At 40.5% G+C, this 26,204-nt stretch overlaps 1 protein-coding gene across 1 annotated transcript in view; it reads left to right on the forward strand.

The window, feature by feature from the left end:
- The first annotated feature begins 962 nt into the window (after positions 1-962).
- The window catches only part of ryk (receptor like tyrosine kinase), a 34,216-nt gene continuing 8,974 nt past the window's right edge, over positions 963-26,204 (forward strand). Inside the window, exons 1-8 of the mRNA XM_070909278.1 lie at positions 963-1,185; positions 14,857-14,978; positions 15,086-15,185; positions 16,127-16,258; positions 17,424-17,486; positions 18,046-18,181; positions 19,038-19,138; positions 23,430-23,555. Coding sequence (XP_070765379.1) covers positions 963-1,185; positions 14,857-14,978; positions 15,086-15,185; positions 16,127-16,258; positions 17,424-17,486; positions 18,046-18,181; positions 19,038-19,138; positions 23,430-23,555 — 1,003 coding nt within the window. The remainder of the gene's footprint in view (positions 1,186-14,856; positions 14,979-15,085; positions 15,186-16,126; positions 16,259-17,423; positions 17,487-18,045; positions 18,182-19,037; positions 19,139-23,429; positions 23,556-26,204) is intronic.

Consider the following 26,204-nt stretch of genomic DNA (forward strand, 5'->3'; position numbering starts at 1 on the left):
GGACTCCTCATTATTCCGCAGTGTTTGCAGTTTGGCATGTTTAGGATAATCATCCCACTTGTTCCAGACTTGTGGTTTTTATGCTGCGTTCAATGAACCCCGGAATATCCACGTTCTACGTACCTTTCCTACTGCCCATTGGAGTGCTTATGGTCGGTTATTAAATGGCAAGTGTAATGGAAATATTTTGAAAGCTCATTAGTACTGGAATCACATTTGTCGTACTAAAAGCATAGACTTTCTTTATAGTATGTAATTGAATATGATATGATAAGAACAAATGCTAACATAATCGCACAGTTACAACATTTATAAATATAGATTTCACAATGTGTTTGGCTCCATTGCTTCCTTATTATAATAAAAATCGAACTGGTTATGTCTTCTTTTTTATTTTGGTTCGTTCATTTACAAACTGTTTGTAAAAATATTTCCGACAGCACCTGAAGGCAGCATTCCACTTCTGTAGTCAGAGCAGTGAGTGCCCCCGCTGCCCCCTCCCTCCCTGCTCCGAGTGAAAACTGAGATAGTGAGGAAAAAGCGACGGGAGGAAGCTGGATGTATTAGCTAGTTTGCCACTTTAGGGCACTTTTTCCCCCCTTTCTTTCACCTTTGCCTGCGCAAATCAAAGCGCATCAATGTGGAGATATCCGGTGTGTGTTTTATGTGCCGGGAAAACGTCGTAAAATTCCCGAACATTCAACATTCAACGGCTGTCCGACCGCGGACGGTTAGCACAGCCCCGACGAAAGTTAGCCTGCTCCGGCTAACTTAGCCTGTCTTAGCTAGCAAGAAAGGACAAAAAAAAACAGGCTGGTGGAAAACGAGTTAAGGCTAAAAGTGGCGCTGCGGCGTAAAGTAGCTAGTAATGTTGCCTCCCGGGATTAACTTCAGATACGGATGAGAAAGAAGTTGGCGACAGGGGAACACCGTGAACAACTGCGAGCCAGACGACCACTGCTATGTTGGGGTTGATTCACGGCTCTGGCAGCCCGCCTGAGTCCCGAGGTTGGCCACACTCGGTGCTGTGGAGGCTTGGGGGCTTCTTCTTCCTCCTGCTGCTGGAAGGGGCCGGCTGCCTCGCCAGCCCGAGCAGCATTTCAGGCGTCAACAACAACAACAACAACAACAACCACCCTAGTGTCAACATATACATGAGTGTGGAGGAGGTGAAGAAGCTTTTGGGTAAGAGAGCCTGCACGTAAAGCCAGCTGTCTTCAAACTTTATCAGTGTATCTGTGTGTGTGTGTGTGTGTGTGTGTGTTGTGATGCGATGCAGTTGTGCCAGTTTTCCTGCCACTGAAGCATTACAACTCAGTCTTATTATATGTAAAGAGCAGCCACAGTGCTGCATACAGCATGGGTCAATAGTAGTTTGGGTGTAAATGCTCCCTGGCCCACATACAGAGCTTTTAACTTTGAGCCTAAGACGGTGAGTTCATTTGCAGGTCTACAAAATTAACTTTAATACACAAGATGGACAAACATTATTACTTTCATCATTTGATGTTCTAATCTTGTGATGAGCACATGGTAACATGAAACTGAGTTAAAATAAAGGAGCAGCCCTGCAGATTTAAAAAAAACACACACACAGGATCATGTATTTGTGTAAGTTTTGCAGTTTGATCTAAAATAGTAATGATAACATAACAGAGGAAAGTAGCATTACTTCTTATTTAAAATTCTGTGGGTATGTGTGGGATAATCATCTGCCATGAACCCTATGCTATCACAAAAATTCTAGACAGCTGGGCGGTATTTGGTTTTTATGAGTTGTGCTGTAGGTATGAGCATGACTATACAGATCAAGATGTAAAATGTGAAAACATACTGTACACATCATGTTTGGATCTTTGAACTTGAATGGGTGTATCTGTCATGTACAGTGTGTGCATCATTAAGAAAACAGGCTTGAAGCTCAAAGCAGCTCCACAGCTGTGGTGTGTTTCAACCTTGGGCTGCATCAAGAAAGGTATGCTGATGTGTCACCAGGAATTGTGGAAAAGAGGAAGTGACTAAACCATACATTTAAACCACAATCAGAACGGGGTATTTGTGGTTCAGTGTTAGGTTAGTCTATATGAAGTGAGCTGCAGGGAGGTACGTTTGGTCCAGTGTGCTGATAGTGCTGTTGGGGTCCATTTTGCAGCTGCAGAAGATGCACAAAATTGTGTCTTAAGTATGATTTGAGCCAGGGGCACTGCCATGGCCATATTAAGCCATTGGTATTTAAGCTTTAAAGAAACTTGCTGGCAAAATAGACAGAAGTGTGCTGTGTTTACTTTTTGGCTGTGAATGGGCTAATATCCTTTTATCCTGGTGCCACGGACGAGGCAGTCTGTGGATTGGTCCTAAATTGTTAATTTAGGGTTTACTGAAGATGTGTCGAGGGTGCAGTTTGGAACCAGTCATTTACCATTTGAGTGCCAGTGTACAGTCTAATGAAGGGGTAGAAGTGCTAGAGCGAAATGTCTTTGTGGGGGGGAGGAAGCTGATGTTGCAGCTTTTCAAATTGACTAATGTGCTGCTGTGAAAAAACTATGTATCATCATCTTGTCGCGGCATCAGCAATTCTTTTTTGCAGAAAGTAACGTACGTAAGTAAGTAAGTATTTTGAACAGGAATTTGTGTTGGCGAACCTCTTCCTACAGCATATGCAGCAGAGTTATTCAGTGCTGCCAACCATCAAACAAAAATGCGTGTTACTGTGTTTAGGTCCTTTTGATGTTTTAACTATGTTTAAATTGCATCTTATTGATGTAGATTCATGGCAGATTTGACAGATCTTATGTTGCTTTAAGAAGAGGTAAACTGGATGATTTTGGTCTCTGGCTTTTTGACAAGAGCATTTAAGTGTCACTCATTTCAGCTCCTTTCCTCCTCTCTATAATCTGACTGGTGTTAGACCGTAGGCTAACTCTGTCCCTTTTGGTTCCTCTTATTCTCCATCACGCTATAGTTAATCTTCTGTTGCAAGATGAGGGCCTCTCTCGTGGTTTGTTTGAAACCGTGTCTGGTCGTATGGAGAAATCTCCGTGTGCAGAAACAACAAGTGTGTGTGTGTGTGTGTGTGTGTTCACTGGCAACTGTCAGAAAAAAAACATGCTGGAGGAAGGTGAAACTGGCATCACATTGGCGATAAGCTGCTGGAGCGATCTCACCCCAGATTCATGTGGAGAGCCGAAGTTTGATTTTCTTTTTAAACCAGCTGGTACAGCACAGGTCTTGTAGTTATTAAAACCTCAGACTCATCAGTTAACATAATAGACATAATGAATTAGAATACATTAATACATGTTTAATGTGGATTCATATTTTTTCCTGAATTAAAACCGATTGACAATGTACATAAATAAGACACGTGACATGGCATGTTTTAGTTTGTTTTTATTAAAACAAAAAAGAAATTTGATATGAAATTGAAAGCCTTTTGAAAGATTTATTTTCCTACACTGATTATGGTCTGCCCTGATTTCAGTGTTGGTCCCCAAATTAGGATGCTTTCAAAAGTGCACTGCTTTTCAGATTTGTCTCAGTGCTCAGCTGCTACCAGCCTTGTATGCACACATGCTTTGACACACATGCCTACGACTTCCTGATGACAAAAAAGGAATGTAATCTCCTAAAATTGTTCTCTAAACCTCAAAGGCCATGTGTCTGTTAACGTTGTTGGGAGTTTCCGGAGAGTCTTGTATTTAACATAGGAGTATCCAGAGATCCAAACGTGGCTGTCAAGGGCAGGGACGGGATGACATTCTCATTTTACTGCTGGGTCAGTAGAACATGTTTAAGATAGCCACAGTATATTTGGGTGTGTTGTCTTTATTTATTAAGACAGCAAATTAATGTCTGTGTCCAAGCTTGTTAAGTGCATAATAATTTATGATTTAAAAAAATGGCATATAGATTGGTGAGGACCAAAAGTCTCAGGTATTGTGACTTGTTGCGGCAGTAGAAGTTAATGATGACTGCTCCACATACATATCCCAGTGAGCCAGCATGCACAGTAGGACTTTTTTTTATGGGAGACATTTTGACATGTCACAGGAGGAAAAGCACAGGTGTAAATAATAAAATGATCAGCACATTCAGTCCAATCTAACCAATTAATGTTCATATCTGCTGTGGACCAAACTACAAAGTAAAAGTCTTGTCTGTTGTCTGGTACAGCTAGCTCGTTAGTGTAAATAACTGACAGCCGGTGGATCGTGACCAGTAGTCGCAATCTTCCTGTTTAGTACATCAGGTCACTGTTTTGAGCTGATCATCTTCTTTTCTGAATAGTGACCTGCAGGAAGCAATTCGTTCAGTTATTCAGTGCTGCCAACCATCAAACAAAAATGCGTGTTAATATGTTTAGGTCCTTTTAATTAATGTTTAAATTAAAAGTGGCAGCCCTAATGCAGACCACAAATGTAGACAGAGGACTTTAATTTGTATACAGTAAGAGCAGTCAGTCAGAAAAATCGCATCAGATCATTTTCTGAAATGTGTTACCAGTACACGCAGGTCAGTGGTGTCATATTTTTGCTAAATCTTATGAGCATTCATCGACCATGTTTAACCTTCTCCTCTGAGCTCCATTCTGACCATTTGAAGTTTCTTAACATTTATTTTCTCCACAGGATTTCTGTTCATAAATGTTCACAATACGGTAATAAAATTGTATTTTCCAATAAAGCATAGAGACATTATTGTGAGAGGGGAAAAAGTGACATCACCAAGTGATGTAGTCTCTCTGTGGTCTCTCTGCTTTTTAAGCAGATGGTCTGTCTGTTCAGGATGTCATTTTGATAACTTTAACAAACAACCTGACTCTCAGGGGGTCGGTAAGGAACAGGAAAACGTCATGCCTGAATTGAACCAGTTTTGCATACACAGTGTGTCTGACTATGGATGAACTGCAGGCAGCGTCCCTGAGTGTTTTTACATATGACTAAAGGGTAGTGAAGCCTACGCTCGACATGCATTCCTACCCTCAGCTCCCATATCAGCTGTGTCTCAAGACCCACAACCTGAGTTTGATATTCAGTTACTTCAAGGAACACTTAACCCAAAGGATTAATTGTTGCTGGAGGGCAGTTGAAACAATTACAAAACATGGCAAGTTACAGGACACACATTAGAGGAGCTGCTTCTGATCTTCAGCCAGATCAAACATGTTCTTTTTAGATGTGAACCCACTACGTTGATCCAAACTTATGAGCGTACAGTTATAGATTTCTGGAGTGTAATGAAGGTCTGTAAAGGTTAAAACAGATAGTGAATCAGATCTTATAAGAAATTACATTTGAGTAGGAATATAGTCCTGGGCAGGAAACAACAGGTCTAAGTGAGTCCCAGGGGAGAAGAATTGATCAATTTGTCTTTAAAGCGTCAGAAATGGACATCACAGTTTTCTAGACCACAGGTTGACAAAATCATGTCTTGTTTTGTCCGACCAACAGTCTAAACCCAAAGATATTCAGTTTACAATGACATAAAAGAGAGAAAAGCAGCAAGTCCTCGCACTCTGTAACCAGGGGATTTGAGTCAAAAAGGACTTAAAGGTTTAATTGATTATCAAAACAGTTGAAGCCAAAACTCAACTTTGAGTGAAGTGAACTAACAGGCACCATATGTCAATGTTTGCTGTGAAGGTTTTACAACTCCAGAAGGTCTTTTTATTTTAAAGGTTGTTCAGAAATCTATTAAGATTGTTTTGCGAGAGAGTCACTGCGTCACACCGCTCACTAAACATCAGGTGAAGCCTCGCACTGCATTCATAAGGCCCATGACCCAAGCTATGTTATTGGTTTTACAAGCTTCAATAGCTTCCTTTCTTTCTCTGTTTCCTGGCAGTCTGACCCTCCATGTAACAATTTAGAAGATGAGGGATGAAGTAAAAATAAGTTTTCTGTACATTGATTTGCTGTCTCCTATAATAATGAACTTTCTGAGCCCAGTTTTCCGTTGTAGAATCACCAGTCGACTTGATCCCTAACACATTACTCTGAGGGATTTGTCTTGATGGAAAGTAAGCACTGAGAGAGTCTGTTTTCTAGTTCTTGCATGGCATACTTAATGTGTCACTGGTCCTGCTGCTCACTGTATTAGTGCTGTGCTTTTCCAGTCAAAGCCAAACTAGAGCTTCCCAGTCCCCAACCAAAAGTAGTATTGTGTAGACAAAAGAAGCCCCATTAAAATTAGTTTTACTTTGCTTGTGGGAAGGGGAAACATGTTTTGTGCAGTTGTTGGCCTAATCAGACAAACTCCACCTGGTATTACAGCTATCTCACATATTGTAATCTTAAACTTCCAACAGGGAAAAGCTTAGCAATGCGGTCATTTTGTCCTCCTGCCCAATCCGGGGAGTAGGTCAGAATTTGGCTTACTAACTCTGGTTGAGCATGCAAAAATTGAAATATCCAGGTCTTATAAAAAATGTGAGCAAGTGTGTGAAATTGTATTCTTAAGAGCCGAGTGCATGCCTGCTAACCAGCCTTCCTCCCCTCCTCTAAAGAGCTGAAAGGCAAGCAGGGGCTTTGAAAAAGAGCCTGTGAACAGTGAGGAGTGATTGGCAGCAGCATTCATTTCCTTCATGCCACTCTCCAAGGATCCTGTGGCTGAATAGGGGAGGCCCTGCTTTCACATCTTTTGTCTAAGAGCTGCTGCTCTTAGACAAAAGATGGGCTGTTGCTTTACAGGAGATTCTGTAAAGCAACGAGCCATTTTTTGGGTGGTTAAAATCAGAGTATCGGCATCATGGTTTTTTTCTGCTTGTATGTCAGTTGGACAGCATTAATAGTTTGTAATAAAAGTTGTGATTCTGTTGAGGCCACTGTCATGCCTGAGTTACATTGATTTCATTTTGCAGCAAATTGTGGAAATGAGGCAATATTAGCAGCAGTAGATGTTGAAATCGGATATTTTTCAAGCCTTCTGGTTTCTGTAGCATTTCTAAAATAGAAGATATTTTAGTTCGGAAACACACCTTTCTAAACTAAAAATATATATATATATATTTGACCTTGCGAACACAGCCCAGGCGTTCAAACTGCTGCTGCACTCACAAAGCTGCCCATGTGAAACAGCATCCAAAAATAGATGAGTTAGGTGGTGTGTGTGAGACCTCTTAAATGACCCGTTGGTTGGCTCAAGACGAAATCTGCCTCAAACAGCTAATCATTTTTTCAGTGAACTATTTGATATTTGTTGAGTAAACTAAGGAGCCCCTTTAAGCAACAACTAAGCGTCAACAAGGTGCCTCTGAAGGGACAGCGGCTGACAGTCTTGCTCAGATTCCTTTCCCTGCCTTCATCCTCGTCTGCCCTTGGGGCACTTCATGGAATAAGAGGGAAACTGATGTATGGTTTCTTTGAAGTGAGTCAAAGAAAACCACAGAGATTGTGACTTAATGTGTTTTTCTTCTAGCTATAAGATACTTACTACAAATGTGACTATTTTTGCTACCAGTGCTGCGGCTGCAGCCTGCCTGTCGAAGCTTAGTTTGTGTCTTCGGTCGTGATGTTTGGCTGTGCTTTTCAGAGGTTAACTTTATTCTACATTAGTATTTTTCATTTTACACTTTGATATTCATGCTTTTCTTCAATTTCTGGAAGTAAAGAAACGTCTGTTGGGACATGCACTGAAGCTTGGCTGTGCCTAACCTTTCCTTTGGTAAGAATGGTGTGTGGCTGCCAATGAAAAACCCTCAGTAGTCAAGTTTCAAATCAAAAGTAGCACAAATTTTAATCATATTATAATTGGCAAAAGAAAATGTAAATGAATGCGCGTTTCCATCCACTGCTGTTATGTGACTATTAAGAATTGGAATCGAGATCCTCAGTTGGTGGCACTTATTTTCCAGTCAGGTTCCATTAATTCTTTGCAGAAGGAGATGGTGCGATTTAAGGAGCGCCAGTCAAAATGGGAAAACTGTGTTGAGAACATGATGGAAATATGGCATTTATGTTTGTTTCACGTATTCATTTGAGGAAGGTGACAGTCTCTTCATCGCTCCACACAGATCTGATGTTTTCTTCAGGAAGATGCAAATGCTTACCACATCCCAAAGTTGTCTTGACATACCCAGGACCCCATACCTCAATCCTGCAGACTTTGTAACCTGGATGTTATCTAACTGTCAAGTGCCCAGCATCTCTGAGAACTAACTGTGAGATGGGATGGCATGTCAGGTGATTTCCTGCTGAAATTGTTAACCCAATGCCTCATGTTAGAGGGGATGTTATTAAAGCCAAGGGTGGCTATTTGAGGATTCAAAGCCAAAATTACATTTTCTTGAAAGAAAAAAAGCCATTATACGCTATTGAAGTGTATCGTCCTTAAAATGTTTATTTAATACCATAAAACTTAAGTTGATTGCCTGAGCTACTGAAAGCACATACCCTGTATAATAGACAGTCTAACTCTGCACTTTTATTTTATAAAGCAACTAGCAAGTCTTAGAATCATTGAAATGCAATAATTTTCTTGTCAAAGCTTCCCATTTGTAGTGGAGCAAAGCGTTCGTCCAGTCAGTCAGTCAGTGTTTGTATTTAATCTGTCATTGTTGACGGACATATTTGTATGAAGGAGTGTGAGGTAGCTGCTTTGCTTTTTGACCCGATGAACAATTATTTTTTTACATGAAAAAATATATATGTTGCGGCCTTTTTCAGGTGATAACATAATTAAAAACCTGTACAATTCATTGAAAATAGGTGTTCAGACAATACCCAACCAACCTGGCAAATCGTTTTTCTTCATTGTCGCTTTGTGCAGCGTGTTGTCAAACTTAAGATTGAATGGCTGCTGGATTTGGGCTGCGATGCAAAAATGCAATGGATTTTAAGTTGTGGACAAGTTCTCCAAGGTATGTATTTTGGTAACATGCTGCAAACACATGTTTATTAAATGTTTTCAACGGCTGTTTTCCCAAGCATGTTGGTTGGCAGCATACACTTCTGATGATAAAACCTTGGTGGCCACGATTCACCTTACTTAGTGAAGACAGGAGCAGTAGTAACAGGCCTCCAATGTCACCATGTGTTATTTTTACCTGTCGGCTGACAGACTAAACTGCTCGTCAACCCATAGAGATTTTAGCATACGGCTACTTTACAGAATGTTTTTTTCCGTCAGCTCTATTCAGTTCATAGCTTTTTCAGTGTGTCCCATATCTTAGATCTTGAGATCCTTCCTACATTTTACTCCCGTCTCCTTCCTCATTCATGCCTGTGGACTTGTTTGGAGTTTCCAGTTGATAGAGTTTCACACGGGCCCTCATTTTCTCCTCCCTTGGTTAATGTGGCCGGGATCTTCCTAGTGAGAAGCTGGAGGGAGTGTTTATCTCCTGGGCACTCAGGGATGAAGGCTTTGGGAGGTATAGTGTCGACGGTGCGCACAAGAGGGTCTTTGTTGTTTCTGTCCTGGACCTAACCACCTGGCCACTGCCACCTTTTGTTCTCCTCTTTCAGTCTGCAACGTGATCCACAGCTTGCAAGAGAACACTGCATGTCGACTTGAACCTCTGTAGAGCCCAAAATGTTAAGACAAACTTTGATTTATTGCTGTAATTTATAGCTTTATGTTGACATCTGTAGTGGCTATTTTTAGTACATTTATAAGACTGATTTTATATGTGATGTTTGTGATGTTTTGTAAAAGTATCAGTCAGTTTTGATGTCTGAAGCAGTAAGAAAAATGTGTTGGGGGGAGTGAGTGAGTGAGTAATCCTCGCTGCTGAAAGAAGTGTCGATGTGCCCTTGAGCAAAGTGAATTCTACTCTTGTGGAGCTGCTCAGTGGCCAGCAGCAGAGGACTGATTGACCGGGGGGGGGGTCTGGTCTGAGGAATAATGTGTTGGTACTCTAGGAATGTCAGCATGGAAAAGAGCATGTGATTCGTTTTGTGTTGAATCCTGGTCACACCAATGAAGTTGTGCATCAGGGAATCTTTCTTTATTTTCTAACAGAGGCATTTTTAATCTTGTACCACATCTCAAGTAGCCACGCTGTAAAGAGGCCTCTCCCACACGCTTGGAATAATTCCCCAGATTCAACTACTTTAACTCGATATGATTGCTCCTAAGAATATGGAAGGAGGCAAACTCAGGAAAGTTTAAAGTTAAAGTGACCACAAGACTAGAAGAAAAAGAAGAAATGTCTAACCCGCCTAGCTGTGGACTGGATACCGAAGCTAGCTTACTGGCTACTAGTATACATGCTGAGATCAAGGTGCTTTGCTCTGATGTAAAGAGTGAGTGGACTTCTTTATGCCACACACTGAGCGAGGATGTGATAAAGAATTGATTGGATTTAGAGATAACATTAACCAGGGCCTTGAAGATGTTTGGGATGACTTGAAAACTACAACACCACCAGTGGAGGAAGCGGAGCGGTGTGTTTCCTAGGTAGAGGAATGCAACCTTGACCTTGAAGAGGTGCTTTTAATGACTTTTAAAGAACAAAGTAACAAATAATCTTTTCCCAACTTAAGTTTTTGGCTTCTTTTATTATAAGACTTAAATACTAAGTTGGTCTAATGTTCATGGACTACGATAATCTGGATAAACCAAACCAATGGACAAAGGTAGCCCTCAGGGTTTGCTTGAAGACCTGCAAAAGGTTTCACCTTGAGAAGCAGGAAAGAATACTGAAAAGGGTGGCATATGACTAGTGATAATGGCTTAGAGTCTTTTAACACCTTTTAAATACATATGGCCTTGAAAAGAAGGATTTCTTCAGGTGTCCTCCGGTCAGAGACTACTTTAGTAAAAAAACAAAAAACAAACGGAGGATAGTGAACCTGACTTGGTCAATATATTCATTGATGCATATAAGATTAAAGATAAACATCAAATATCAAGAATATGCAATAGAATACAAAAGTCCAAATACTACACTGCTGTCTATTTCAAACAAAAAAGGGAGTAAGAATCAGGCCTGGAGATGTCTGTAGAGGATTTTAATGATATATGGGAAGGCCAGGCTAAGACTACCAAATCAAGATCCTGGAGAGAGCTCTGTTGGATGAACACAATACAATATTTTGTGACTCCAAAATTAAAATTTATTAAGGAACAGGATGAATGCTTGAGACAGTGTGATAAAAAATAGCTGACCATTTTCTGCGCTTGCCCTTTTAATCTTTTCATATTGGCAAGCAATTGCTAAAGAAGTACTAAAACATTTCAGAATAGAAGTTGATTGCTCTTTTGTCACATTGTACCTGGGCAAAGTCCCAGACAAATTCACGGCTCAGGATGAATATCTCTTAAAAAATACTCTTGGCTGCTAGCGAGAAAGCCATAACACGGAAATGGCTGCAGTTACCAACAACAAAATAGACTATGGAGTAATTGATCGATGTGTAAAATACATGTCATACAAGTATAATGTTGCCCATGTCAGCCCCTTCTTGTTGCCTAAAACTTTCCATAAACATAAAGTTGCAAAAAAAATAAATAAAGGCTATATCCACATGTACAGTTACACTGTATGTAATGCTGGCTTTTCTTACGATGAGTAAAGCAACCAGTCATTGACTCAGGTGACGATGTATGCATTATGTGTTTTTAAACCACACATTGTTCATAGTCTTAAGCTCATTTGTGGGTTACAGAATAGGCTTTTATTGCTCCTGTCAGCCAGCATAGTCTGCAGATAATTTGATAACAATTTAAAAACAAACCAGTCAATCTTTTAATTAAGTAAGACACAAAGACAAAGCAGGGTGGGAGACAGAGAGGGAATGTCGTCCTGAAAAGACTTAATAAAATTGATTTGCCAAACTCGGACTGCTGAAGCCTTGCATTAGGTTTGGCTAAAGCTTAGAATGCATTTTTGCCTAGAACAAGGACTGTGGATTTTTTCCACAATTTCTTCCACTGGAGTCACATTAGGAAGGAATACTTGGGGAAGAGGGAACGTATGAACTGCAGGAATGATTACAGTGACCAATAACCCTCTCAAAGCACTCTGATATGTAACATGAAGTGACTATTCTGTTGATACAGACTTCTGCATGACGACCATTGACGGTAAACTGTAGCACTGATTTTAACAGTTGGGTCTTATGGCTGCATTTCACTATGCACATATTTCCTTGTGCTCAAGTGTGCTAGAGTTGATGTTTTCAGATCAGTGCAGGTGATACAGTGTGTTCTGCCCTGGCTATTGTTAATCACTTGACACCAACAGAGAGAAATGGAAATGTCCAGCAGGAAATAATCCCTCAAAACATAACACGCTGCCAAGTTATCGCGCTGGAATTCAAAAGGATGTTGTTATTTTCCATTAGCGCTTGAGAAGACTGTTAGCATTAGAGACGTTTGCATCTGTAGTAGCAAACAGCACGGTGATGTAGTGAGGCACTTTATATGGTGTGACCAAACACTAACTGACAAGAATCTTGTTTACAGGCACACCTTCTAGTAATGCTGTTTTCCCATTCCAGGGAGCAGAGAGTGTGAGTCAGTGATAAAACTGCAGTTCATAGTTCAACTTCCTTAACCTCAGGAACCACTTATTCCCTGTCCTCAGTCTGTGTACACTGACAGGCTCCTGTTGCCATTCCTTCACATTCCTGTTTTTGAAGTTGTTGCAGTTGGGGTGGATGGCTATGGTGCTGTGGGTGGGTCAAACCTGAACCAGACTCACACTGGTTCTCTTTGAGCCTTTATGCCTGGTTGCATAGTTTAATTGGTATCAAAGCAGTGTGGCCACATGTTGAGACAAGGGAGGCACACAGAGTTGAGAATGAGAAAGGCAATTATTATGGGACTAAACTGTGTGGCCATGTGCACATCTGTTAAGTGCCTGCATATATATACACATGAGAGACTGTGCATAGAAGAGGGTGCAATATGAACACAATATGAGATTTTCACATTTGATCACAATAAGCAAATGTATTGTAAGTTTTCCTATTCCAATTTTCCAGTTGCTTATTTAAAGCTTGGCCAAAAGTTAAAGATGCTGTAATCAACATTTTTATATTAACAATGGATCAAATGATACAAAAGAGGTTGCTAATAGTGATGAATCGACACAGATTTTAGTATGTGTTATTCAGACTGTACCCCCCTTCTCAGCACCAGATGACAAACAGTCAAAGTTAGTGACTAGTTGGTGAACATAGTGTTACATTTAGCAGCTAATTGGAGTTGGTGGAAACAACCGATCTAAAAGGAGCGTGAATACAACTCCAAATGAATGCTAATAGTTACTCTGTATCTGCTTGATGTGTAAATTAGCCACTGTTTGCTAACAGGTTTGATTGAATGATCAACTTCATGTTTTATTTACTGCCTGTTTTGTGCTCTGAAGTGGCCATAAACACAGTAATGTAGATTAATGCAAATTTTATTAGCAAAGTAAAAGTGTGGTTAGTTATTGTCAAAGGCAAAAAAATGAATAAATTTGATTAACTAAATCATTTTAATGGCTTATCTTTGAATACAGTAACATAATAATCACACCTAAGACTGATACACCTATGTTATCTACACATTAATACTAGTCTGTCCTTTGCCAACAAAAAAACCCTTAACTCGAGGTCCACTTACTAGCTGTTTTTGGGGCTTTCACCTGCATCCCATGGTCTTCATCAGCAGATGAGGTTTTCTCAGTTGTCATTGAGATTTGAATGAAACCCATTTGAGTTTGACAGCCAATTTTGCTCATTTGTTATTGTTTCGACTACTGAGACTATGAGATGTGGTTGAAAGCTCCGGAAAAGGTTAGTGTGCGGACCTTGATCCAAGATCTTTTGTGTGTCTGTCAAAGCTCTATTCCCAAGGTCAAGAATCAACTTTAATGCTCAAATTTGTGTTATTTAGCTAGTCAGTCATACTCGTATAAAAAAAATAGACCTAAATTAAATTTGAACCATCTCTTTTTAGTGAAAATGAACAAGGAGCAGAAGGAAAGCCACCGCTCTTACTCTTCGGGTTTGGTGAGATACTAGTTTATGTAACACCCGTCCCCTCTCTGAGTTGGTAAATGCCTGAGAGTGTTTTTAATTGAGCCAATGTGAGAAAGGTCTATGAGCCGGAGCGCTGAGACAGCCCGAGGGTATTGGGGGAGCCTGGGCACATTCTTCCCCTCTCTTTAAACTAGATACTCAGAGACTGATAGACAGACCCCACTCTGCCAGAGAGACGCTTTCAAGGACTTGATAGCGCTGCCCCAGGCCAGGGTCGGGGATTTCACCAGCACACATTAGACTTTTATGACTTTTTGATGCCGCAAGAGCCGAATGAGAAAAACTTTGTGGCTTTGCCTTTGATGAAGTGAATGAGAAAGAAGCACTACATACAGTGCCAACCCATCTAGCTTTCTGATGTTCATGTACTGTGGCATTTCATAAGCTATGCATTCACTAAAGACTGAATGGTTGAACAGACTGTGGACGTTGTAGGCAAGTTCACATTTTTTTATCTGAAGCATTCCAATCCCTTCCTCTTAACCCTTCCCCTGCGCAGTTTTGTTTCCTGGATAGAAAATTGCGGTCATATTTTGGATGTTGTCTCACTTGAACGTTTTGAAGTTTTTCACTTGGGCACTAAGAGGTCTCAAGTACTAACAGATGTGGTTAGTCCATCTCTCTTATTGGGGAGAAACCTTCCTAATCCAAGCTGGCAGTTTGAGTGGATATTTTAACATTTTCCTCAGGCTTGCTCTCTGTCTGTGTGTGTGTGTGTGTGTGTGTGTGTGTGTGTGTGTGTCTAAATCTACCTGTAAATTCAAATATTTGTTGTCTTTTATGTCCAGTTGTGGTTTTTCTTCTTCTTGATTTCCAAAATGATTCAGTAAATTGATCTCAACATTTTCTCATATGGTGCAATTCTATGTCCTCTGTCCTCACACAGGTCTTGATGCAGAGCTCTACTATGTACGAGACAATGTGGTGAATCATTATGCTCTGTCCTTCACTCTGCCTGTGCCAAGTGAGACCAACAGCCTTCACTTCACATGGCATTCCAAGACAAAGGTAAGTCTCATCGGGAATTATTGATTAACCACTTCAATACTTGTACACACATGCAAGGCAACCCATTTATGTGACATCAACATTTGCTCCTCATTCTCTGTTTTTAGGTTGACTACCGGCTGGGCTTCCACATGGAGAACCCTATTGCCATGAACCAACCATGGACCAACATCTCCAGTCAGGGGGAGGTGCCCCGCGTTCCCTCTGGTTTGTCAGATATCCGCTTTTTGTTGTATCATGCACTCGTAGGGCTCCTACATGATTCTAGTTTTTAGACTTGGAGGAATCAAAAATGGTGCCAGTGAATCCATACATACAACAGCTGTAGTCATGTAGGCTGCCACACTCTTAAAGGAGAAGTTTGTGATTTTGGGAGACTTATTTGCTTTCTGGCTGAGAGTTGGGGGAGAAGACTCATATCTGTCTGTTTAAATGTGACGTCTTTAGCTTAGCATAAGAATAAGACTGGAAACAGGGTAAAACTTCGAGCCTGTTACTGTCCACAGGTAACAAAATGTGGCTACTAGCGTCTCTGAGCTCACAAATAAGCATATTATATCTGTTTTGTTTAATCCACACAAAAGCGTTTGGGGGGGGGGGGGGGGGGCGGGGTTATGTGCCCAACTATTTCTTGGCCAGAAACAGTGACTTTTTGAGGCTCTGCTGGTTGCCTAGTGACTGCTCAGAGCCAAGAAATAGGCCGGCATATAACCTCCAGTAAAACGGCAAATTGCAGTTTTTGCCCATCGTTATTCGCACTGATTAAACAAACTATGTATAACATGTTAATTAGTGAGCTTTACAGGTGCTGGTAGGCAGAGTTTTTGCCTATCAGCACCAAGTGTATGTGCTTTAAACGTTTTCCTTGAGGAATCAATTTCATCATTTTTAAATTTCTGACACAACTGTAACATCATGTAAAATTGTACATCATGCATATGAAGATTTCAACTTAAAAAGTGAGTGACAGCTCTGACAGTGGTGTTAAAGTTTGTGTACGACATTGTAACAATTTCATGATTCTGCTAAACTCAAACAACTTTAAAAAAAAAAGTTATTTAAAGGCATATATTTAAACCAGATATTATGTATCGCAGGAGACCAAGTTTCTCTAAATGACGTGTGTTTTTATATGTGTGTGTCCACAGTCTTTAGAGTGGACCTCCTCTGTTCCGGCAAGGTGGATGGAGAAGCTGTTTTAACAGTGCAGCTCAATCTGACCATCCATGCCAACAACTACACAGTGCTTAACTTCAAAAGGAGGAAAATGTGCTATAAAAGTAAGTATCTAAATAACCAGCTAATAATCTCACAGATGTATGGTGAGAAGTACGCATCATTATTTATCCATCTGTAGACCTTTTGCATAGCAGACATATTTACATGTCATAGCAGGGAAATTTCAGGTGTAATTAATAACAGTAGTAATGGCTGTGCCTGCTGGCTCATTGGGACATTTCATGGTATTAGTATCACCGGTGCCTTTCCTGCGATGACAGTCCAAAAATCGCTGTGAAAAAGGCCTCTTGACCCATAAGAAACTGTCTAGCACAAACTGTTACTTATAGAAAGTGAGAGATTCACTGTGTGTCCGATACTCTAAAGAGTTACAGAGGGAGATGTGCAGGTTTTTGTATTCTGCATTCAGTTCTGTGCTATTTTCAGACTGCCTGAAGATAATTACATGTGGCCAAGAGCCTTCTTGCCATGCGCCCCATGGAAACAAATTTATTCCCATCTTATTTTGAGCATGAGTGAAATTAGCCGCCATAAGAGATTCTTTGTTTGCCTGAGTGGTGCTCAAAATGAATGCTGAGCTATCATGGCCGTCAACTTCTTTCTTGGATTGTGCCTGTAGTGTCGTAGCAGAGGAAAAACAACGATGTGTTCTTGCTGTTCTATAATGGCGCCCTGAGCTTACTGACTTCTAGTCATTTTTAACTGCTGGAGCTTTTTAAGGAACCCAGAAGCCTTTTTAGGAACTGAGCTTAACCTAAAAATCCTATTTCAGGGTTTTGTCTCTGGCCCTCTAACAAAGTCCCTGCTTGCGAGGTAGTCCTTTCCTGTCAACTAGGAACTATCAGAATGAAGAGCACTGGGTGTTTTTGATCAGCAAACCACAAGCTTTAACTAAAGAAGCAGATCTACTCTGTAGATCCTCACTACCTATAAGACATTTGGAGATTTTGCCTTTCTGGTGGTTAACATTGTGTAACATTTATTAAAACACGCACAGACACACATCTTTAAATTACATAGACATAAACATTTTGACTTGATCCTACAACCACATTTACATACTAATGTTGTATGCAAAAATGACGTCTCACACAGCTGTTGGTATTTAATGTGGCACCAATCTGCTTTGCGTTATCTTTTGAGCTCATGAGTCTAATTGACTCTAGAGTCGACATAATTCTCTTTCCTTCTTCCTTTTGTGAACAGGAATAGATTCTGACCCAAAGATCCACATTCCCTTCAACAACAACACTCTTCCACGTCCTGACTGTAAGTAATCTCACCCCTACATCCTGCTCTACTCCTCCCTATCTATCATTGGTGGCATCATTCTGATAAGACAGAGGCTTTCTGTATAACAGTGCACATGAGTCAAACTTTCCAAGACATATGATTTCAGAGCCCAAAGAGAAGGATTCATTCTCCTATTGAAATGCCCCCCCCCCCCCCCCCCCCCACCACCACCACTTGGAGTGGTTGTCCTCTTCCAGTGGGATTTATTCAGACTCTTTGTGAGCCCACTGCCCCAGTAACAAAGTGCCATTAGTGGGTTGTCTCCCTTCTGCTTGGGTAGGCCTGAGGAACCTGGGGCCCACAGAGGCTTTTAGAGAGGTGATGAGAAAAGCTCTCAGACACTGGATCCTGGGCACAGCCTCTGCTATTCAAGGCCTCCATTAACCCTAAGTGGAGCCCTTATAGCCCCCTCTACCCCCAACCCCCCACACTCATGTGTTTCTCCCTGCTTTACATCATATTTTTGCTCTGATTCTATCACAATAGTTTCTCCTTTGCTGTGTCTGATTGTTAATGTGTGGCTTGTTATCATTAGTAGATGCCACCCCTACCACCTCCACCCAGGTTTTCTACATAAGTGTGAGCGTCTGCTGCATTGTCATCTTCCTCGTGGCCATCATCCTGGCCATCCTGCACCTGCACAGCATGAAGAGAGTGGAGATGGAGGACAGGTTTGTTTCTTTAGTTTGTCCCGGTTCCAAACAGATCATAGTCATTGTTATCTATCTATTAGCTAATCTGAAGTGCACTTATTATATTCAAACTGACGACAACCAGCACAGCAGATTTACAGCTCTGTCACCTGTGAAAGTTATGTTAGTACAAAGAACAACAAAAATAGGTAATCTCCGCAGAGAAGATTATATCAAGTGTAAACCTGCGCTTCAGCTTTTCTGTTATTCACTTCCTGTTATCTCCTGTAAAGTCAAGAGTGTTGTTGGAGAGCAGTAGCTGGTCGTAAGATCAAACTTAGCCTGTGGTAGTGGACATTTACACATTCACTAAATTGAAATGTGTTGCACCACACATACTAGTTATCACGTGGAGATGAACTGTAACTGTGGTGCAGCTCACTAAACCAACTGACAAAGCTAGCTTGTCAGTATACAACCTGTTTACAGTGAAGATTTTAAGAGGTAAAATGGAATATGGCCATCACATCTGACTTGACTTTTGATTGAAAGCAGTTAAATAGTTATAACTTCAAATACATTTCACAATAATTACACAATATGCCTCAAATCACATGGGTTGGTTTGAGTAATTGGATATTTACTTTTAACCCTACATTACATGAATACTTCTAGTTCTTAAACACACACATTTCCCTGTGTATGTTTTATAAAGTCATACCTACATTTCCAAAGCGTTGTCAGCAGGTAACTTCAACAATGTACATTGTTTGGCCTGGTGTAGGAAGGACTTTACCCATAAACAAAGTAATGGATTTACCGAGGTTTGCCGGTGCAACCCAATCCAGGTGCCTCTGGATAACTACTCCGCGTCCTTCCTCTCTTTGTCTTTCAGTGTGAGTGACAGTGGAAGCTCCCAGGGCCTGTCTCAGCCGTCCACCCAGACCACACAGTACCTGAGGGCTGACACTCCAAACAACGCTGCCCCCGTCACCAGTAAGAGATTTCACTCCCTCACACATTACCAAAGGCAATCAGTGACAAGATGCAACATCAGTTCGTGTTTCATTTTAAAAACATTTTTGTGGAGGTAATTGCACTTACAAGATGGCACCTAGAAGTGCTGGAGTACATTCAGTCTGGTTCACGCTGCCATAGTTGGGTTTTTTTTCTCTTCTCACAATGGCATCCACAAATGTGCATGCTTTTCCAAATCCAATAATCGGCTGTGAATGACCTAATTAGCTTAACTAGTATCATAAGGTTGTAATGAAGAACAGAGCTCCTGCAGTGATGCTCCCTTTCTTTTTGTCGCTGCCACCCTTGTGACTTATTACTGTCTGAGCAATGTGTAAATGTGCTCTCCTGTGCTTTGCGTCAGGCCAGCTGAAAAGCACAAGCAGTCTTTTATTTTGTAAGTGGCAGAAACTGATCTACTCTAAATTGATTGTAAATATAGAACATGCTGGGAAACAGACATACAGTAACAAAGTTATAGACAGTGCTGAGTTTAAACATTATACTTATCTCAGAACGGTGTTAGAACTTACTCACTTTTGCCATTTAACGCCTTTTAACGGTGTGACAGTAAGTGAAGCTCAGTTGTAGCACATCTCCTCCAGTAGAGTTCTTTGTTAGTTGTTGTTGGTGGTGGTGTTAGGTGGCAGTATGATTACTCACCCAGCCATTGTTCTCTTGGCTGGCACCCTTTTGTAATTATGGGTGAGTTTGTTCTGTATTAGTGGAAAGTGGAAATAATCTGGCATGCTTTGCAGTGTAAACATTGCAGAACAATTTCTGTTTGTCATGGATTTGGTCTTATGACAGTGTAAGTAATAGGGCCATGAAATGAGATTCAGGGTTGCCTCGATAAAAGCATCACCATGGTTACCACAGCAGCCCTAGATTTCATAGGAGATTTGACTTTTTGTCAAATATTTCTTTAGTAGTCAGAGGGCTCTTTTCCTTCCATCTAACCTTTTCCTATACCTGACCATAACACACCTTGTACCTACTGAATATTGTATGTAGACCAACTACACATGTGTGGCCAGCACTAAACATTTTAATAGTCTTTAATTGTCAGTTCAGTTTTAAAGGAATAGTTGCACTGGTTCACTTTCTGGCAGAGAGTTAGATCAGAAGATCAGTGCCACTCGCATCGGTCTGTTAAATATAAGATCACAGTGCGCAACCTGTTAGCTTAGCTTAGCATAAAGGCTGGAAATAGGAACCTGTAAAACCGCAACATTTCATCTTTTTAGTTTGGTTTGGGAAAGGTTTAAACAAAGGAGATGTAATGTTAATTAGGGAGCTGTAGAGGTGCCGGTAGGCAGATTGTCTTACCTTTGGGCAGAGACAGCTGTTTTCTGTCTTTATGCAAAGCTGAGATAACCGTCTCCTGGCTGTAGCTTCATATTTAAAGGAAACATTCTCGGAAATATGTGCTTTAGATGAGAAAGTTGATATCACTCATCATCGTCATAATCATCATCAGCATCAGCATCATCATATCCAGCCAGCCACAGGGGAATGGCTAGTGGGAATAAAATCTTCCTACCAGCATCTCTAAAGAACTCTAAGTTATATCTCGCTTGTTTAATCCGTACAAAAAGTGAAGTGTAAAAATGACGCTTTGGTGTGCTGGACTATTTCTTGGCTAGGAGCAGTAACTTCAATTCTACTGAACTGAAAAATTACACCACCCCCATACACCAACACCTTCAAGATTTATTTAAAAACAAAGAACAATTAGTCCAGTAACTTAAAAAAAAAAGGAAACATTTTAACCTGAAAATAACTGCTACAGTCCCAGAGAGATCCATCTTCTTAAGATTGTCTCGAGAGACAGTAGTTCGTCAGTGAGATACAGTTTGGCAGACAGGCAGTTGTCCATGCTACATACAGGGAGATGTATCAGTGGAGAGAATCAAACCCTGGACTGTAACCACCTCAAGAAATAATGGTGACATTAATCATGCTCTTAATGAAACATTGATCTCTGTGGTTCATTTTGTAGTCCACTAGAAAAGCACACCAGCTATTTCTTGTGCCTTTTTGATCCTTCATTGCCCTCTTGTGGATACAACCCACACCTCACCTCCTGTGTCTTTTCTTTATGTCTTATGCTTTTGCTGAATTTGATTTTCTGCACCACCATCCACCCATTTTGTTTTACCCCCCTCCTGATGGGCAGGTTTACCCAACTTGCAAGCATGCCTGGTTTGATTTGATGTTTTGTATATGAGCTGAACATTTACAACTACAGTATACATCCATTCATTCAGGTCATGTTGTAATTTGAGTGAGCTATCCATTAAATCACGTCTTTCTCGCTCTCTCCCACCTTCCACTCCCTCACTCTCTCCTCTTGTCATCAGACAATCACCCTGGTTCTGCACCCATACTCCAGCTTGCTGCCTCTTCCTTCCAAAACCCCGGCGCTCCCCCTCATGAAACCAAAAGTAAGTTCCAGTGAAGCTCCAGAGACAACTTAAGACTTTTCTGAACCTCACAGCTTGGATAAATTCTGTATGTGGTTGCATTTCTTTACCCTCCTGTCCTGCTTCTAGCAAGTATTGTGAGCAGTTGGGTGAAAGTACATCCTTATAGAAATCCCTGTTGGCTGGTTCAAGCATCAAGCATCATGCGTTATTCTTAAGTGTTTTCTGTAACACAAATTAATGATTAAACTCATAACAAAACTCATCAACATATAATGTTGGAGACCGAACAAACATCTTTTTGGCCTGCTTTTTGGTTTAGACAGACCTAACCAGTGTCCCAAATCCTTACAATATGCTAATTCTAAGCAGGTTTTAAGTATATAAAGTGTTCAATGAAGTATACTTAGTCAGACTGAAACAACTGCTTGGTTTTTGAGTGTGCTGTTGATGGACTCTATTGTCCCACAATGCAATGCACAAGGGAAATGGAAGAGCTGCTCACAATTGGAAAATAATTCCGACTAATTGGGGATTGTTGTGAAACAGTTTCAGCAATACCTAATAATGTTAAAATGGTAGTACCTTGATTTCTTGTTTACTAACTGCAAAAACAGTATATGATAAAGATAAGTATATAGCACACAATGTACACAAATGTTATGTAGCATGGATTATGGAAATAGCACTAGTTATTCTTTGGACCACTGTTTGTGGCTGTTGTTATACTGACCTCTTCAGGCTATCAATGCCTTTTCTCTTTTGGAAACAGGGTAGTATTACGTATTAACAGTCCACAGTATAGGCACTAAATAATAACAATTATTATTTTCTATCATATATGATGTATAAATACTGTTTACACACCTGGCTATATACTGTTTTGTCCCTTAGTTAATTGTCCTCTGCTGTATCTTAGCTTTTTTAAATTACCGTATTCTTTTTCATTCACTGTTGAAAATGATAATAGTTTGACCTCTAGGGGGAAGCATTGACTCACTACACAGTTTACACTCTACAGCAGAGATTTAAACCTTTAATCAATGCAATGTTGCAGCTTTGACAGACGGGATCCGTTTCTGAGCCTTAGCTTGACCCCTCTGCATAGAAAACTGTTGTGAGAGCTTGATATGTGAGAATGAAGCAAAGTATCAGATGTAGCTCACAAGAACAAGAAGAGACAGTTGTCTCCTGGAGGAAGTCATTGCCTCCAACTTTATCTGGAGGTTATCTGGATGTTGTTTATCAGTGAGTTTTCCATTGTTGCCATTCATCCACTGGTTTATCTACAGTCTGTCTAAGCAGCTGTACACAGTTGAGCCTGGCAGAGTAGCAGTGGGCTACAGACACAGGAGGCTAGAATGAGTTATCTCTCATCACTGACATGTTGTGTACACATGGTGTGTGTTGATATAAAGGAGTTGTGTTTACACTGTTTGTTCATCTGTGTCTAGATGCCGTGGGGAATTTTGTGTGTGTGTTTTTTTTTGAGTCTAAACTCCGGCAGCTAGTGATAGTGAGTACATAGGGAGGTTATGTAATGGAAGTGGAAGTGATGTAATACAGGACTTCGCATGAAGTTGCTTTGATGCAACATGTGCAGGGTACTGTACACGTCTGGAATTCTTTGAATTGAAACGAGGATTCTGTGTGTTTTTCAGAAGAAGCCTTTCTGTGAGCAAGACGTGTGGCTCTGTCAAAAGTTATGCAAAGCAGAAGTCCCCCGGGTTGTTTTCTAGTGTTAATCAGGGTCAAAAGACCTGTCAACCCCTTTTGAAAGAGTTTTGTTTACATTTGGATTATGTGTGCCTTTAATGCGAATCTGTGTTTTTCCGTCCTCACAGGTTACCCATCTCTCCGCATAGAGAAGAATGACCTGAGGAGTGTTACTCTGATGGAGGCCAAAGCTAAAGTGAAAGACATTGCCATCTCAAGGGAGAGAGTCACACTACGAGATGTCTTGCATGAAGGTATTGATCTCTCTTGTTCCCTCTTTCCTCTTTTCTTTGTTCTCTGTCTCTCTTCTCCTAAGGAAGCTCCCAAATTACTTTTGTACCCTTCAGAAAGGTGTGAACATTCTGTTATCTCAAGAATTTCATAAGTGGAACACACTTTCAGACAGTCTGCTCTTGGCTCTTCAAAGAAATGCTGATCACAGATTGTGTCATGCGGAGTGGTTAACATTTCTTCCCCTTGCTTTGCCCAGGGGTGTCACCATGTATGTGAGTTGTGGTTTTGAGTGGCAGGTTGGTGGTGAGAGGTAATTATTAACATAACTCAACAATCACAAAAAAAACATACATAGACAGTATATCGGTTTTACAACCTTCTATTTATTATTATTTATTATAATTATTGATAAAAGAGACAAAATGATCAAACAACTCACTCCAACTTCTGTTGTAAGGACATTTTTATGTTTGCAATTACTCAAACAACATGAAAACAGAGAAAAGGAAACTCCAAACAATAGAGCATGCGACAACAAAGATCAAAAAGCCATAGGATTGTGCAGTGGTTCTCCCCCCATCCAAAAAACGTGAATTCCTCAAAAATACAAACAAATCAGAGATACACACAATGCACATGAAACAGACAGCCATCATATAAAAACTAAGTGAGAATGGATTTTAGAATTAAGATTAAAGAGCTCACTAAAATATGATGGGAGAAAGTGGCAAGAACATACATTAATACAGGGCATTCAGAAAGTATTCAGGCCCCTTCACATTTTGTTAAGTTTCAGCCTTATGCTAAAATCATTTGATTCATTTTTTCCCTCATGAGTCTACATTCGATACCCCATAATGATAAAGCAAAAACAAGAAAATGTTTGCAAATGTATTAAAAAGAAAAAACTGAAATATCACATTGACATGAGAAATCACACCCTCCATGATAAAGCAAAGTACAGATATATCCTTAATGAAAACCCGGTCCAGAGTGCTCAGGACCTCAGACTGAGCCGAAGATTCACCTTCCAACAGGACTCTGTGAACTCTGTGTGACTTGAACCCAATCGAACACCTCTGGAGATACCTGAAAATGGCGGTCTGTCCCCATCCAACCTGACAGAGCTTGAGAGGATCGGCAGGGAAGAATGGAAGAAAATCCCCAAATCCAGGTGTGCAAAGCTTGTCGCGTCATACCCAAGAAGACTCGAGGCCGACCAAAGGTGCTTCAACTGAGTTTTGGGTCTAAATACTCAAGTCAATGTGATATTTCAGTTTTTTCTTTTTAATAAATTAGCAAAACTGTCTAAAATCCTGTTTTGGTTTTGTCATTATGGGGCATTGAGTGTAGAATGTAGTATGAATTTTGAATGATTTTAGCATACGGCTGCAACGTGACAAAATGCAAGAAAAGTTAGTGCATAATGTTGTTGAGTCTGATGGGGCTGAATATGTCTTGTGTGGAACCTCTGATGTGCAGAGACTCACAAACATTTGCTTTCTGTTTATTTTCAATAGCTTAATTAATGCGGCCACACAAGAACCTGTATTTCTTTTCTTATTCATGAACATCCCCATTATCCCCATGTATTTGTGTCTGTGATGAAAAAGGAGACGGTGACCTATGAACATCAATGCTGTTTTTCTCCTGTACTATATGAGCATACCTCATCAGATCAGTGTCAGTGAAAACCTGCCATGAACCTAAAATAGCAAAAGTTTGTTCTTGCTGAGGCATAGTACATATTGACAGAAAGTCTTAGACACTGACGTTTCTAAATCTCTCTCTCTGGCTTGGTATCAAAGATAAACACAAATATTGGGGCTTCAGTTTGGCTCGATCAGTCCTTTTCACTTCAGACGCTGGATGCTTTTGGAGACGATTCAGCATCGTCATGGAGTGAACTGAACAAGACTGTACTTCACTTTCTGGAGATTTGCCCACACTGAGGTTTAGTGTGGCTGTGTGAATGATGTAATAGTTACCCAAGGGTGACTTCAACACAATGGAAGCGAAAAAGTTCTGTTTTTAAATGCCACCTGAAGGTCCTCTGGTGGTTTATGTGCATTGTGTCCGTCTAGAAATTGAATCCGAACATAGGCGGTACTCTAACCCCAAATTCATTTGTAGCCTACTTTAAAACAGTACTGTTTACAATACAAAAGCTGTAACTGAGCCCCTCCATCTCAAAGAAATATTCAAATACTTCTTTGCTAGCGACGTTGCTCTAGGGATGACGATTAATCGGTCCACCACTTTGGTCCAAACTGAAATATCTCAAAAGCTACTGGATAGATTGTCATGACATTTTGTACAGACCTCCATGTCCCCTGGATGGATTGCAATAAATGAGGATCCCCTGAATCTTTATCTTCTGCCTCCGGCAGGTCCACATTTTCATTTTGTCCAATACTTTAGTTTATGACCAAATACCTGCAAAACAGCCTCAGCTGTACCTTGTGTTTGGTGCTAATAAGCAAATGTTAGCATGACAACACCCTAAACTAAGATGTCAGCATATTAACATTGACACTGTGTGCATGTTAGCATTTAGCCCAAAGCACAGCATAGCGTGGACCCTGGCTCTGCTCTCACTTGGCAACATTTTGCTTGTTTAAAATATTTAGACATTAACAGATAAATGTAATTTCAGTGTCAAACACAAC

This window comes from Enoplosus armatus, chromosome 7 (genome assembly GCF_043641665.1).
Source record: "Enoplosus armatus isolate fEnoArm2 chromosome 7, fEnoArm2.hap1, whole genome shotgun sequence".
NCBI lineage: Eukaryota > Metazoa > Chordata > Actinopteri > Centrarchiformes > Enoplosidae > Enoplosus > Enoplosus armatus.